General features: G+C 41.8%; 7 protein-coding genes across 7 annotated transcripts; 2 read left to right on the top strand and 5 right to left on the bottom strand.

Moving 5' to 3' along the window:
- Positions 1-250: 250 nt before the first annotated feature.
- MPS1 (serine/threonine/tyrosine protein kinase MPS1) lies at positions 251-2,668 on the top strand (the record flags this gene model as incomplete). The annotated part of the gene is made up of 1 exon (XM_022818562.1): positions 251-2,668. The coding sequence occupies one exon, from the start codon at positions 251-253 to the stop codon at positions 2,666-2,668; it is 2,418 nt and encodes an 805-aa protein (XP_022673708.1).
- A 178-nt stretch (positions 2,669-2,846) lies between these two features.
- ARP2 (actin-related protein 2) lies at positions 2,847-4,022 on the bottom strand (the record flags this gene model as incomplete). The annotated part of the gene is made up of 1 exon (XM_022818573.1): positions 2,847-4,022. One exon carries the CDS (start codon positions 4,020-4,022, stop codon positions 2,847-2,849), a length of 1,176 nt encoding a protein of 391 aa, XP_022673709.1.
- A 404-nt stretch (positions 4,023-4,426) lies between these two features.
- On the bottom strand, positions 4,427-5,560 carry MRX9 (Mrx9p; the record flags this gene model as incomplete). Its single annotated transcript, XM_022818585.1, has 1 exon — positions 4,427-5,560. One exon carries the CDS (start codon positions 5,558-5,560, stop codon positions 4,427-4,429), a length of 1,134 nt encoding a protein of 377 aa, XP_022673710.1.
- Positions 5,561-6,004: 444 nt separating this feature from the next.
- APM4 (Apm4p) lies at positions 6,005-7,450 on the bottom strand (the record flags this gene model as incomplete). The annotated part of the gene is made up of 1 exon (XM_022818596.1): positions 6,005-7,450. One exon carries the CDS (start codon positions 7,448-7,450, stop codon positions 6,005-6,007), a length of 1,446 nt encoding a protein of 481 aa, XP_022673711.1.
- A 694-nt stretch (positions 7,451-8,144) lies between these two features.
- On the top strand, positions 8,145-9,626 carry PRS5 (ribose phosphate diphosphokinase subunit PRS5; the record flags this gene model as incomplete). Its single annotated transcript, XM_022818607.1, has 1 exon — positions 8,145-9,626. One exon carries the CDS (start codon positions 8,145-8,147, stop codon positions 9,624-9,626), a length of 1,482 nt encoding a protein of 493 aa, XP_022673712.1.
- A 248-nt stretch (positions 9,627-9,874) lies between these two features.
- Positions 9,875-11,737, bottom strand: RTK1 (putative serine/threonine protein kinase RTK1; the record flags this gene model as incomplete). The annotated part of the gene is made up of 1 exon (XM_022818618.1): positions 9,875-11,737. The coding sequence occupies one exon, from the start codon at positions 11,735-11,737 to the stop codon at positions 9,875-9,877; it is 1,863 nt and encodes a 620-aa protein (XP_022673713.1).
- Positions 11,738-12,345: 608 nt separating this feature from the next.
- MAM3 (Mam3p) lies at positions 12,346-14,571 on the bottom strand (the record flags this gene model as incomplete). The annotated part of the gene is made up of 1 exon (XM_022818629.1): positions 12,346-14,571. The coding sequence occupies one exon, from the start codon at positions 14,569-14,571 to the stop codon at positions 12,346-12,348; it is 2,226 nt and encodes a 741-aa protein (XP_022673714.1).
- Positions 14,572-16,036: the final 1,465 nt, after the last annotated feature.

Below are 16,036 nucleotides of genomic sequence, written 5' to 3' on the forward strand. Positions count from 1 at the left end.
TACACCACATGACCTTTTGTTTTTTGTACTCCTCACCTAAGTAATATTTTAAAGCACATCAACAAAAACATAAACAAAACGATAGTAAACCAGAGATCATCACCAGAAAGGGTTCCTCGGTGTTGTTAAAAATCGAATAACACGTAATTTTACTCGATTGGAGAGAGTATAGATATCTGTAGAGGTAAACATCAACGATACCCATTTTACTGTAGCAGGTTTTGGCTTCTATTGCTTGTTTACAGCACTGATGTTTGATTCAGAGGCTATAGTACAGCCTAACAAATCGTCTTTTCAAACTTCAGACTTACAATATGATGAGAGCCGATATGAGGATGCAAAAACTGGATTAGAAGAAGCTACAAATTCAAATTATTTGTCGCTTCATGGTCCATTACATCAGCGTAATAGCACACATGGCTATAATAATCATACAGAGGAGCATTCCCAATCCACAGTATTCACGATGGTACACCATAAACAATACCAACCCAGCATGACCACTATGAATACAAATGTTAAGAATATCGATAATAATTTGTCTAGTTCGAATAATACTAGGGAAAACAACCAAAATAATAAGGCTTCATCCAGATACAAAGAAGAGCACAGCCAAACATCGAATAAGTTCAAAATACTGCAGCATAATATGAAAGAAGAATTACATAATACAAGCGCTTCGAAGTCATCAAATAAGCGTAATAGGCGGTTTATAACATCTAGACTGTCATCTTTAGGACCTGCAAAGCGTAATCTTTCTACATGCTTTAACACTGACTCCCCTGGCGGTTCGCGAATTGAAAACAGTGAAATTAATAGCAGTACAGTAAACGAGGAGTCTAACTTATCACAATTAGATAATGAAAACTCTCATTTGTCTAGTTCATCTGCTACAGGGTACAAACATCGTGAGCATAATATATTCTTGGAAGCACATAAACGAAATTCAACCCCAACATATGATGAAAACAAAGATCCTTCGCTTCCTCAACAGCCCATTATGAATTATAATAACATTGATTTCGGGGATCTAAATCCATATCAGTACTTGAAACAGCATAACCTACCTAGCGGAGAGCTACCTTTCATATCAAAGGTTTACTTCGAAAGGCAAAAAGAAGAGAATAGAAAAACGGTGTTGAGGAAGGCATCTTCTGGAACGCAGGCGTTAAAGAGAGAGTTTACCACCCAAAACATGAGGTCTCAGACTGCAAGACAGCCTAGAAGAAAACCAAATCTGACAGTTGATAGGAGTGTATCGTATGATCCACTTTCGTCTCCTTTGCTAAATACTAATAAAGAAGTGTTCCAAGAACATGATATCAACAACCTTCCGAATAAGCGAGAGGCGCTGAAACCGCTTGATGTCAACGGCCCTTCTAGTAGTCAGGAATCGAAGCGGACAAAATATAATACTCAATTTTCTTCACAAGAGCACCATGAACCATTTTTCTCTCATAGAAAGGCACCCTCACCTCAAGAATCAGCTTCAAATAAGAAGAAAGTAGATCTAAGAGAACCTCCAAAATCAACCGTAGAAGTCGTGCCATTAAAACCCGAAAGTAATAATGTCAGTGTCTTCAGTGATAATGCTAGAAGAGATCACTTAAATCGGAATAATGATAGCAACCGTGATGATTATAGTTCAAGAAAAAAGCCAATGTACGTAGTCCCAACCATAACGGTGAATGGCACTTCGTATGAAAAAGTCGAATTACTAGGTAAGGGTGGATCAGGTAAGGTTTACAAGGTTAAATCTTCTGATCATAAAGTATATGCATTGAAACGGGTTTCATTTGATGAGTTTGACGAAACAAGTATAGAGGGTTTTAAGGGAGAAATTGAACTCTTGAAGATGTTAGAAAATGAGCAACGTGTCGTACGGTTAATTGATTATCAAATGGGTCAAGGTGTTTTATTTTTGTTGATGGAATGTGGGGAACATGACTTATCCCAAGTACTAACACAAAGGTCTAAAGAACCTTTTGATATGGAATTTGTTAGATATCACTTCCAAGAGATGATGAAATGTGTAAAAGTTGTACATGATGCAGATATTGTTCATTCTGATTTGAAACCAGCGAACTTCGTCTTTGTCAAGGGAATGCTAAAAATAATTGATTTCGGTATAGCTAATGCCGTTCCAGATCACACTGTAAACATCTATCGTGATAATCAGATTGGGACACCAAATTACATGGCACCAGAAACATTAGTAGCTATGAATTTCACAAAGAATGATAGTGAGCAAGCTAAATGGAAGGTAGGGAAACCGTCAGATATTTGGTCCTGTGGATGCATTCTCTATCAAATGGTTTACGGAAAACCACCATATGGATCGTTCCAAGGTAATAATAGGCTTTATGCTATCATGAGTCCAGATGTCAAGATACCATATCCAGAGAAGGACTCATATGGAGCAGTGATACCAAGAACTGTAATTGAGACGATAAAATCATGCCTTGAACGAAACCCAATATCTCGTGTAACAGTTGACCAACTGTTATCAGGTGCATTAATAAACCCTGTCACTGTTACGAAGTTCTTCATTCACGACTTAATAAAAAACGCTGTCAACTATGGGTGCGACCAAAAACATGTTAATAATGATCGGGTAGAAGAATTATCAGAAGATGTTTGGAACAAATTAGCTGAATTTAAGTTATAGAAAATGTAATGCTGTATATATATGTTTATATATATCGGACTCTAATTGATTTTGATTTTCCTCTTAAATGGCCCGCGGGCATGTTAATAGAAACTACTTTTTATTTTTTGTTCTCTTGTTCAACCTTGCTAAATAACAATATCATGTTATTATATAGAAGTATATTTTGATTGTTTATTTATCTTGGTCCGAACTTTGACATTGCAGCAGGACCGATTTCATGCCATTCTTGTTTTGATAACCACATATGATCTTTGTCGGCCATAATGTTTGCTAAAACAGCACCACCAATGAAGACCATATGCTTTCTTCTTGGAGGATCCTCAATTCTGACTTTGAATTTATCTAAACGAGTAGGATCATTGCGTAGGACCCGCGTAAACCATAGTTGTTTTAGTTCTTTTTCAAGCCTTGAAGGTAGACCTGGGTACATAGAAGAACCACCAGAGAGCACAATGGCTTTATAAAGAGATGTTCTGATATCCACATCTGCAGATTGTATAGTATTGAAAAGTAGTTCACCAACACCCGGTTGTTCAACATCCACCAAACTTGGTTGGAATAAACACTCTGGAGCTTCGAATCTTTCAGGACCTACCTTGATAACTCTTCCATCAGGCAATTCGTAAGATTCTACTAAAGTGGTGGTCTCCCTTGCAAGCTTAGTATCCAAATCTAAATCATATGATACGTAACATAGCTTTTCCTTCATTTGACGAACAGTCTCGAAATCGGCTGTTCTGTTGAATGCGTAACCACGACGTGATAAAAGATCAATTAAGTGTCTGGTAACGTCCCTACCGGCGACATCCAATCTTCTAGTCAAATGATTCAAAACAACTGACTCATAAACAGGTACAATATGCGTGACACCATCACCAGAGTCAACAACAACACCAGAAGATAAACCTTGGGCGTACAACGCAAGAACAGCTTGAATAGCCACATATGTACCACCAAAGTCATATTTCTCAAACATGACCTCGCACATTTGCTCTCTGTTCTTAATTGGATTCATTGGAGGTTCCGTAAGCAAAACTTTCCCACCAGATGTCGTTGGCAACTTCATCTGATCAAAAAATGCATAATCCCAGAGAAGCTCCATATCGGCCCAGTTTCTAATAATACCGTTCTCCATAGGATACGAAATTTGCAAGTACGAACGCACCGCACTAGCTTCATCACCAATCATGATGTCCTTCAAAGGAGTAGACACATGACCCCTTTCTTCAGCTCTCAAAATTGGTCTACCCACAATAGATGGGAACGTGAAATCCGGGAAGTTCTCACCGGCACGCCCAATTTTCAAGAAACCAGTACCCTGGTCAAGCACAATTGGAGTATGAGGATCCATATTCGTTGCAACTTTCCTTTTACGTTCCTTATACTCTACTTTAAATACCAAATGTACCTTAAAACCCCTTTTACTCTACCATACTTTCTATTCTTTAATTATATATCAAGCCTTTAACCCAGCGTACCTTTAACAAATCTCCTATTTCTAAAGTAATTGTTGATGTCACTACGTACGTAAGTCACGTGAATGTCATTTTTAAGAGGCTTGCGAGGCAGTGGGACTTCAGATAGGTTAGGTACACGGAAGGAGAGGGGTGAGGGGGCGATAAACCCTTGTAGGTACACCAGGTGGTAGTAGGAGTTTCCGGACAAAGGTTTGTGTGGTTATAGTTTAGTCCTGATTTTTGGATAAATAGGCTATACACTTAAGAATATATGTGGGATTTCAGATTTCTGTGTTAATTAATTATGATCCGTCCCTCCCCTACCTGTTTCTCCAATATCAGTTATAAAGCCAATCTTTGGTATAAAGTCTATGTTCTTCACTGCTATAACCATCGGGGACGCTTCCTGGGTATCTTTAACATTAAGAAATTTGAACATTGGACCAAGCATTTCGAAATTCTCTTGTTTAACCGCTGCTACGACTAAAACGAGGCCGATCGGTTTTGCCTCAACAGAGTCGTCTTCAAGCATCAATTTAAATATGTGCAGTTCGTACGAATCGTTACCGGTCCCATATAGTGTCATGATTTTGTGACTTTCTTCAAATAATTTTACCATATCCGGCCGATAAACGGAGTCCTTTCCCAGAATGATAGATCTGATATTGTTTTCGTTTTTGCACAAGCTTTCATCGATCCTAGAGCTCAAGAATTCCAAGAACCGATCCGCTTTGTGAAGGTCATAATTGTCCATTTGATCTTTAAATGAATCAAAGAAGCCCGGAGGAACCTTGGAAGCTTTTTTATCTAACATCTCCTTCAACGATTCCATATGAGGCGATATCTCTTTGTATAGTAGCTGTTTTCTGGTAGCGGCAGAGAGTTTCATAGAAGACCTAGACAAGGCATCTCTAATTTTGCTGAATTCCAACTTGAGCACATAACTTTTTATTCCATAGAATGCTATTGCTGCTATGATAAACGGGAAGAGTACAACAAATAAGTATGGTAAAACCATCAAGAAAATCGACGTTGTGACGATGAGCACTATCCCAGCAACAACAAGGCCCCACGTATCAAATGAAAATGAAAATTTATAATGGCGGTCACCACTGTTAAAAGGGTCTCGTCCCCCGAGAAACTGTCGTCTAGGGGCACTATGGAATTTGCGGCTGCCTTGTCTCAAACACAACCGTAGAGACAAACGATTAGTCAACAAAGACCCCACAGGCTTATGAAACGACGTCTTCTGGAGTACCAGAGGATATGCAGATGTGTGAAAAGCATTGCGTGTATGCTTCTGATTGCAAAGTGCTATCGGCAAACATAGTTGTGGCGATGCCTTTACAATCATAGGACGCTTTAACGCTGCAATTCCTTTAAATAAACCATCACCTGGCACCCGTAGTAGTGATTTTTGGGGTAGAAACATTGTCTGATATGAGCTACTATGTTGGATCTACTAAAGAACAAAGGCTTAACACCAAAATATACGTTCGCCAATGATCTCTCTTATAATATATATATATATATATATATCCTTTAAAGATCCATATAACTTGCGGCATGTTCCCTTTGGGCAGGGCGGGACGAATATCGCTGGAGGAGAGATTTTGTGTCCGGGTAACGTCATAAAGTGTTATACGCCAGTAAGGTGGATGCTCGCACAAAGGCCATTAGTATACATGTGTATAGGTCGTAAGAGTAATATATCTATATATATAGTCAGATGAGAGCAGCTAATTAGCTGGCTTTGAAACCGCAATGTTACTATACGGTGCATTTTTTTTTTTTTTGCTCAATTTTAAATTTGCGTAAAGTCTTGTGGTAGTGGGATAATAAATTAACGTTCCATTCTTTATGTCTCATTGTAAAACTAGTATCTTATTTCATAAGCTCCGGAATGGGATATATACTTGATCCATTTCACTGGCTGGTAGTTGAGTTGCGGTTCTTGACACTTCAAGTGCTTCACGACTAGGCCCGAATTGCTAAACATGACGATTTCGAATTTCAACGAAATAGGAGGTCTTGACCATCTAAGCAAGTCTGCAAGATCGTGGGAAGTGGAAGGTATGATGGCCTTCGCTGTTATTGTACTTTCTGTAGAGCCATTGTACTTGCTGTATTTCCACACGATACATTTTTCGGTCGAATCGTATTGGCATCTGCCTCCGGATACGTAGAAATCACATTTTAGAGTCGTCTGAGGTACCGGTATCTTCATAGTGACATCTTTTGCGATGACATTGGAGGGGAACAATGACCTTAGAGTAATTTTGTAGTATACTGTAGATTGGTTCACGATTTCCACTGAAGGAAGGACGCTAAAGGGGATATTGATATTGTCTGCAACGCGGTATTTCATTAGTTGGAACGATCCGTCCGGAGGTACGAATCTTATGACATGGTCAGTTTCGTATCTAGCCAGCTGTACGCATTGATGGAATTGGCAGTCTTGCAATGGCACAGATTTTGCAGCAGCATTGGGTATGGCTTTTTTGTTCTTTACGTCATATTCGACCATCATTTCCATTAGCGACTGTTCGGTGTCACTGTCTGTAAAATTGTTGCTTGAATTAGACTGGTAGGAATCATTGAGCCCAAGTTCGCAAACGGGCATCCCAGATAGATGCGACACACAGTCGACAGATCCCTCGACGTATGACTTTATGATCGACCCGTCTTTCCCAACCAATAACGAAATGTTCTCATTGATGTCTAGATACACCTCGTTCTTTTTGTATCGTAGACCATCCGGTCTCCATGGACATTCCGGTAGGGTTGATAGTGCCATCGAGCTCGACGCACGTTTTATCAATCTGGAAGACCTTAGAATGTTGGAATTTGACAAAAAGTCATCTATATCAGATGGCTTGAATGAAGCGTTCGCATCATTAACAGGTTTCTTCGACACTCGAGGCACGATTTGCGCAAGATCAGTCGTCTGGGGAATGCCATTTTCAAGCGTTATGTCCAAAATCTCATACAAAACCATGAACTCCTCTCGTAATACGTCTTCGTCATTGATCCCGTACACTTCCATTAACTGATACAACTTGTTGAGATATTCCCATATCATGGAACTGTCGACGTTGCCTCTAGAGACCGCCACAAGCCACATGGGAAGACTATTTGCACCCTCCCGGATAATATGATGGAACGTCGTAGATCCAAGCGTTAGTATAGGTGATCTAACATGTGGATCGTTGATCACCTGCGTCTTAAACACATCCGATATGGACCGCTTGATATGATCTTTGATGAGCTTGCACACCAATAGTTCGCCATTAGCGCTGAAAACAAACAAGGCATTTATCATGATTTTCTTCTCGTATCAATTTATATCAACCTGACTGTTGGACACAACCCTTGACCTATAGTTATACGCTTTCTTCTCCTATTATAACACTCAAATTAGTGTAAGGGCTTGGCTCAAAATACGTTATGCTAACTGAAAAATTATTGTTTACGTTTTTCCAGCCGTGCCTAGGGTCGATAAGGCATAAGGAACAGTATTTGCCAGCATATTTATTACCGGCCAGGTACTCGTGTGGATACCAACGAACTAACAGTACCCTAAGAACAACTCGTCTAGTCCCTCTGCCGTGTCTCTGTCTATATACACATATAAATAGTTACTTCGCCCAGATCCTATGAACCCTGAATTCCATGCAGAAGTGCACATTAATAAATGTTTTACAAGCACTTCAGGAGCTAACTCTGGTGTTTTTCATTCACCACAAGACCGCAGTTCATGATACTAACACCAATGGATTGGTCCTTCAGGGAACACCATATATGTCTATCCGTTATTGTCCTTTTATCTTTTTTCGTTATCCAAGCATGGCATATGGCATCAGAAGGTCCGAAAAATTTTAAGACCATACCACACTATTAATCTTCGATGAGATAGATTAAATTAGCAAAAAAGAAGGGAAACTTAGTGGAGCAGAGGGTGTCAGGACTGTTGCTGAGAGTTGCATTGGCTGGTAAACTAAAACTTTGGTTTCGATATGAACAATATTGTTGTTTTCGGTGGGAGTTCCCATCCAGACCTTGTAGACAAGATATGCGAGAAATTGGGTATTCACAAGTCTCAAGTCAAGTTGGGGAAGTTCTCCAATGGAGAAACCTCTATCAGTATTGAGGAATCAGTGCGTGAGAAGGATGTTTATGTGATTCAAAGTGGATGCGGGCACGTTAACGATAACTTTATGGAGTTGCTAATTCTTATCAATGCGTGTAAGACAGCGGATGCTTCTCGGGTAACAGCAGTGATGCCATACTTCTCGTACTCCAGACAGCCAGATATCCCATACACGGCCAAGGGAGCACCTTTGATCTCGAAGCCTAAGGAGAAATATACTTTTGAGTCGCACCCTGGGACGCCTGTGGAAAGGAAACCTGTGGATAGGAAGCGTGCGGAAAAGAAGCCACTGCAGAAACAACAGCAGCAGCAAGAGCAACAAGAATTACAACAAGAATTACAACAACAGCAGCAGCAGCAGCAAACGGAGGAACACCAAGAGGAGCCTGCATCTGTCTTGAAACAGCAGGAAATTGCTCTACCAAGCCCCTTGCCAATACGCCCGGCCGAATTAAGACCCTGTTCGTCTGCATCCTCTCGTATCCCAATGATTCCAAATGGGAAAGCCGAGCACCCTTCTGAACAAGACGATACCTCAAATGCCGATACATTATTTAACGCCAGTAACTCAAGCTATAAGCTATGGGTGGCTCAAGCAGGTACCCTAATCGCCAACTTGTTGATGACATCTGGTGCAGACCATGTGATTACCATGGATTTGCATGACTCGCAATTTCAAGGGTTCTTCGACATCCCAGTCGACAATCTCTACTGTAAACCAATTACACAGACATACATCCAACATCACATACCAGACTACAAGGATGCTGTCATTGTGTCTCCAGATGCCGGTGGTGCTAAGCGTGCGGCCAAAATCGCTGATGTTTTGGAACTTTCATTTGCCATGATTCATAAGGAAAGGAGATCGCAGTTGCTAAAGGGCCCACCAGGTGCAACTTTGACCTCTGGAGGCGGTATTCCGGTATCAAGTAAACCATTGATTGGCTCTCTCGATATGAAACACAACCCATCCATGGGAAGTAACAAATATGTCAACACGACCATGTTGGTTGGTGACGTGAGAAACAAGGCATGCATAATTGTCGATGATTTGGTGGATACATCATATACGTTGACCAGGGCAGCTAAGCTACTAAAGGATCAAGGTGCCACTAAAATATATGCCCTGATTACCCACGGTATCTTCTCGGGTGATGCTTTGAATAGAATTGACCAAAGTGTAATCGACAAATTAATCGTTACAAATTCAATTCCTCAAGATGAAACTATCAAAGCATTGGGTCGTGATCGTGTCGAAGTTCTTGATGTTTCTAGTATTTTTGCCGAGGCTATCAGAAGAATCCACAATGGTGAATCAATCAGTATTTTGTTTGAGCATGGGTGGTGATCATAGTTAATAGTCTATGTAAATTAAGAATTTTTTTTTAATATCTATATTATTATAATGCCCTTTTGAAGAAGAACATTATTAGTCTCCATTTAATTGTAGTGGTTTTCTGCAGAACTGAATTAAAGGAAAACGATGATAATATATATACTAGGATATATTAATGCTGAGGCGGTGGAATGATATATATATACATTTATATATATTTATATTTGTATTTACTATTTTGATTTTTATTTTTTGGTCCTCTATTCATGTGTTGTGTTTTGCTTGAGTTCTTCTGCTTTTCTTCTTTCTTCTGCTTCTTTTTCTCTCTTTTCGTTTAATTCTTTTAATTCTTCTTCGGTGACTAAATGATGCTTATGGTTTGTTGGGAGTTGGATTAAATTGCCTTGGTTATCTACATCGCAGAACTGGATGTTTTGGAACCAGTGATCGGTTAAAACTTCTGGCATAAGAATTCTCTTGTGAGGATTTAATTCTAGCATTCTACCAATCAATGGCCTAGAATGACGGGGAAGAAGTTTCAAGATTCTGTACGGACCCTTTGAATGGTCATTCTCATCATCTGGTTTTTGTGCAAATAATTTAAAAGATACCACATCCTCGCTTGGCTTCTTCCAAGGGAATCTTCTTAGTGTCATACAGTAAAACATAACTGCTATAGACCATACGTCGACTGGTCTAGGATCGTAATACTGATTAATTAGTAGTTCCGGGGCTAAATATGGGTCACTTCCGACAATTCCCTTGGCTTTTACTATCTTATCTTCATACTTGTAGTGGAAAATCGTGGCGCTACCGAAGTCAATCAATTTTAGGATACCTTGAGCGTTGACAACGCAGTTGTCCAACTTCAAATCTCTGTGGGCTAATCCCTGGGAGTGTAGATATGCGACACCGTTGCAAATCTGTTTGAAGTAGCAAGCGATTTCGTGCTTCCCCATTAGATCACTCATTACCAGCGTGAAGAAATCATATGGACAATATTCCATAACGACTAAAAAGTCTTCTCCCTCTTGGAGCATATCTAGTGTTTCTATCACATTGTGATGATGCAAGAACGAACCGACGCAAAACTCCGATGTGACCTTCTTCGAATAGTCTAAAAGGGATTCCTTTGCTGCTCTAGGTCTGAATTTTTTCACAGCAAACATGGTATTGTCCGACCCTTTAACTACGCTGACTGACCCTGACACACCTTCCCCAAGTAGCTTACCTGGAATACCATACTTTTGTATTAATTCGTGTGCATCGTCGGCATCGTATAAGGTCAACTTGGTCGTTTTACGATCTGTCACAACTGCTGTTGCATTTGATTGTGGAAGCTTGTCCATAGGTTTTTGGGCCCCCTGATGGCCATGGTGGTGGTCAGCGTTCTGCTCGTGCAGCTTGAAGAACCGTTTCAAACGGAGTGACTTCTTGTGGTGCACCTTCCCTCCAGCAGCGCTGCCGTTGCTGCTGTTATCGCCTGCTGATGACAATTTAGGGGGTGGTTGGAGCTTGAACTGCTCAATCTGTCTCTGCAAGTACTCAGCTGGATGCTGGTTGGGCTGTGGCGACGTATCTAACGTAACCGTAGAATGTTGGGAGCGCAAGCCTGGCTTACCGCTATCATTCGTCCTGTGCTGGGACAGTACCGGATGCGACTGCGAACTAGTAAGTGCCGACGACGTTACTGGAGATCCCTCCTTCGACGGCTGTTCCACCCTGTGCGCGCCCAATTTCCTCTCATCGTGCTGATGCAGATCCTGTCTTGATGGATGTGGCTGTGAGTTCGAGCTACCGCCGCTATGGTGATGGTAATTGTTCGGATTATGCAAATGATTGCCTCGCTTCACATTCGAAAGTCCGGGCGGAGAAACCTCCTCAGCTACCGGCGCTGTCACATACTTCTCGCTAGCAACTGATCCCTCACTCCCGCTATCGTTACTATTCCCAATCCCAGGCGTATTCGCGCTGCTCCCGTTCCCATTCCTGAACAATCGCCCAAGCGCATTCTTAGACTTATTTCTAATCCGTCCTTTTGAAAAAAATGTCCCACTGGAGCTTTCTGACTTCACCGAATGGATCTCATGGCTCGATTGAGCACTTAGCTGATTCTCAGGCATCCTTTCTCCTACACTGCTCCCTCGATAATCCTACTGTTATCCGCCCTTTTATTCTTTCGTTTCTCCCTTCCAATAGCGATCCAGCTAAAATAGTCCTTTAGTCTATATTTATTCAGAAATCCGTGATGCTTCATGTCATGCTGCTCCTCCAATGTCATTTTTCAGATAAATACGGTCGGAAATAAGCGGTGATGCGGAAGAGAGCGGGGCAAAACTCGGTTGGAGCGCCGGAGCAAAAAAAAAAAAAATTTTGAAAAAACTTTAAAAAAAATTTAAATTTTTCAGAAGTGCGGGTAAGGACCTGGATCCCGGAGTTGGAACGTGGGGCGTGGGATGTGCGATGAGCAGCGATGCCGGAACATGCAACATGCAACACGGACATGGGACATCATCATACAGGCAGGGGACGAAAAATTATCAAGAAAAAAAAAAAAAAAAAAAAAAAAAAAAAAAATAAAGTAAAAAGAGTCAAGCGGCTGGCATCGCTTGGCACAACTGACATAGAGGTAGAGACATGGACAGAGAGAGATGATCAACTACTCAAGGCTATGCTACTTAAGTACTAGAAAAATGTGTATAACTGTATAATTGAGGGAGAGACGCAGGGGCTAGTGTTTGGATCTGGATTCCAAAAGGAAGCTCTCCTGGGACTTTGAGGGTGGAGCGGGCGCGGTAGAGTCGTCGTGGTGCGAAGAGGATTTACTCGACCAGAGACTGAATCGCGAACCGCGTCTGGAGGAAGATGACAATGGAGTGCCAGCGTGGTTGTTTTTACTTCCATTGCCGTTGACATTGCCATTAGCATTGGCATTGGCATTTACATGGCCATGGCCATGGCCATGGCTATGACGATCGCTATTGCTATTGCTCTTTGTTTGGTTGGAGTTGAGGCTCGAAACTTCGGAGTTGACTTCTTCTATGTTTCCTGTTTCGTTGATGGTAACATTCTTGGAATCGTCCCAGTCGGAAGCAGGCTCGATGATTGTTTTTGAAACACCTTTTACAGTGATGATGGACTCGACAATACCGTTTTTCGTGGACTTGTAGCTCGAGGAGATGACAGTAGGGTGGTCGTTCTTGGTCTTTGCCGGGATGGTCGTGATCAGCCTGTCGTGAGAGCGTGGGGACACGCTGTGTTGATCTTGTTTGTCGTTTTTGGCCGCATGATCGGTGTTTTTTGCAGCAGAGGAAAATGGAGAAGCGTTTGGGTCGACTCCAGAATTGGCTCCTGACTTTTGGTTCGAGGCTGCCCCATTTCTTGAAGGTGAAGGAGATTTTGGCATTGGAGAGTCCGACGGAAGCTCTGGACTGGTGCGTGGCGGAGTCTTGGACATGCCGCCGTAGTTCTGTCTCTTAATAGTGACAAATGGTTTTTTCACGTCGAGTGGATTTGCTGCTGGATTTGCCGGTTGGAAGTTCGTGGTGGCGCCAAGAGTTAAATAGTTTGTAGTTTGTGACTGACCTTGGCCATGCCCTTTCCCTTGGCTTTGGCTTTGGCCTTGCCCTTGCCCTTGGTCTTGGTCTTGGGTATTACTTGGACCAGGCCCAGCCGCACCACCAGCGATTATGGCAGACGACTTGCTGTCTCTGGAACTCGTATTGATCAAAGGTTCAGACTCAGAGGGCTTTCTTGTGTATAACGCATGTAGATAAGAGGTAATGTGTCTCTTGGAAAGAGGACCCGGCTGATCTCTCATAATTCTTTGATGTATGTCTACAAAAACATCAGATTCATCCACAATCTCCTCGCCAATAAGCTCTTCTATTACATCTTCCAAAGTAACAAGACCAATAGCACCAACGCTAGAGCCCGGATCTCTAGAAACAACACACATGTGGGATTTTCCCTCTTGGAAATAGTTCAAAATGTTCAAACATGAGGTTTGTGGTGCAGTCTCCGGAAGTGTTGCTAGCGGGAAGTGTGACACTGGCAAACAATCATCCGGATCGTATGAGATCAACACACGCACTAAAAGCATACCAATAAAATTTGTAGGTTGTCCAGGAAGATAGATAGGAATTCTAGAAAAGCCGGAGTTGAAGATATCCTCTACCGTCTTCTCGTCTAAAATCTTGTCTGCAGATAAAGTAAACACAGCATCTATTGGGGTCATGATTTCGGACACTTTTTTCTCCTTCAAGTCCAAAACCGCAGAAATAATGGTCACTTCATCCATCGTCAATCTTTCCATACCCATTGTCCTATGCAAATGCACCAAAGTCTTTAATCCGGACTTTTTGTACATTGTACCGTGATCTTCACCCAACATCCAATCTAAGAGAAGTGCAATAGGATATGCGACGGGATACATGGCATACATTAGGAACAATACGAATGGACTGAATAAAGAACCGACTTGGAGACCAAAACGAACACAGATGGATTGTGGGATAATCTCACCAAAGATAACAATTGACACGGTACTCATCACCACAGCTTGCCATCCGCCTCCAAGGATTCTGTCCAACACAATCGGAAGTGTCTCGTTGGTTATGACGTTAGACAATAGCAAGGTAACCAAAACCCAGTGCTTACCCTTACCTAGCAAATCCAATACCCTATTTGCGTGATATTTCTCCTTTGGGGTACCACTATTTTGCATGACTCTCAAATAAACCTCATCTTGACCCATAAGACCAAGTGTTAACCCTGCAAAGATACCTCCCAGTAGGACCAACATAATTGAAATGACAAGAAATGTCGTGAAGGCCGCTTCATCTTCTACCGGAGGTTGTTCTTTTTGTAATACAGACACTACAGACCTCCTAAAAATTGGCAAAGCGAAGATTCGCGGTACCATTAATAACAATGCAGTATGTCTAACCAGAGCCATTGTGTGCAGCTTTACACCTATTCAGGTTTCGTGATATTTCTGTACACCAAATAGGGTATAAAGCCTTGGTAGTACGATACTAAATGTTTAACTACACTTTAAATTAATTAATATGGGAGGGAGAGAGATGACTTTGGTTTTGAGTTTACGCATGTTGTATTTTTCTTTTCCAGACCATACACAATCAACAATTTGTACATTCCACAATTATCAAATGAAATAAGTCTAATTCCGGGTAATCAGTTCAACCGGTAAGACGGGGACTGCAGGGAAAACTGCAGGGAAGGAAATAAGTAATAAGATTGCCAAATCTACGGTTAAAAAGTCATATTTTTGAGGAGTTATAATTCCAGATCTCGGCATTTATTTCTCGGCTAATTCTTCAGCAGTTTCACGTGCATCGGATACTGCGTTTTTTGTGCTCTATTAGGGGGGTAACGGGAACGAAAACGGGCATCGGGTTGACAGGGTATTGGCCCAAATTTTCGCAGGAAAGTAGCCCTGTTTGTCCACCTGTACGAATGTTGAATAAGCCGCACGTGGAAACTTGACACAATTACACTTTCTTGCGTGAAAAAAAAAAATGCGAAAAAACGTAAAACTGCGCAAAGTGGTGCGGAGGAGGAAGGGGCGGCGGCAGGCTGCCAAGGGAAGAACACAAAAAAAATAAAAAGCTAAAGGAAAAGGCGGGGACTGAAATATCGAGCGTTTTTTGGGTTCTTAATGTGCGGGTAATGACAGGGTAACCACGGAGCTGAGTTTATCCGCGAGTACCCGCGTGTAACCGGAGGGAACCGTTCGCTGTTGGCAGCAACGCCGAAGTGGAGGGACAAAAGTTGAAAAGAGAAAGAATAGACGTGAGTAGATTGTTTGTAACACGTGATATCGTTTGAGAGGGAGGACACAATTGATGACCCTGACACACGGGGCCGCTCGCGCTATGCGCTATGTATGAGGGGGGAACGAAACAAAGGTACATTGGCAGGGATGATCACATGAAATGAAGTGGCTATGACAGTAGAAGTGGATTCGATGAGAACAACATCAGGCTGATTCAAATTCTGGAATCCCAATCCAAGGTCTCGAAAGAAAAGTTTACAGCATGAACGCCAGCCGAACTACGCACCTTCTTCTTACGCGTGAAAAGCGCGTGCTTATACACGGGCGTGTGACCCTTTGAAGAACCCAAAAAAAAAAAAAAAAGGCGAAAAGAAAGGGCTTAAACGAAAGATGGCCATCATTTGGACTCCCCTGACATTAAACCTGATCTCGGAAGAAATAGGAAGCCAGAGATTTGGATGACTGACACTTTCTTTCTTTCTTTCTTCCCTTGGATTGGATTTTGTCCATTCCATGCATCTGCAGTGGTCAAAGTCCCAAGTCATCACCAGTCTCTGTCCCTCCATCCCCATGGGGATGGAGGGACAAATACTCAGGGACCACTCACTATCTTGTTAGAAATAGA

This window comes from Kluyveromyces marxianus, chromosome 1, assembly GCF_001417885.1.
Source record: "Kluyveromyces marxianus DMKU3-1042 DNA, complete genome, chromosome 1".
Classification (NCBI taxonomy): Eukaryota; Fungi; Ascomycota; class Saccharomycetes; order Saccharomycetales; family Saccharomycetaceae; genus Kluyveromyces; species Kluyveromyces marxianus.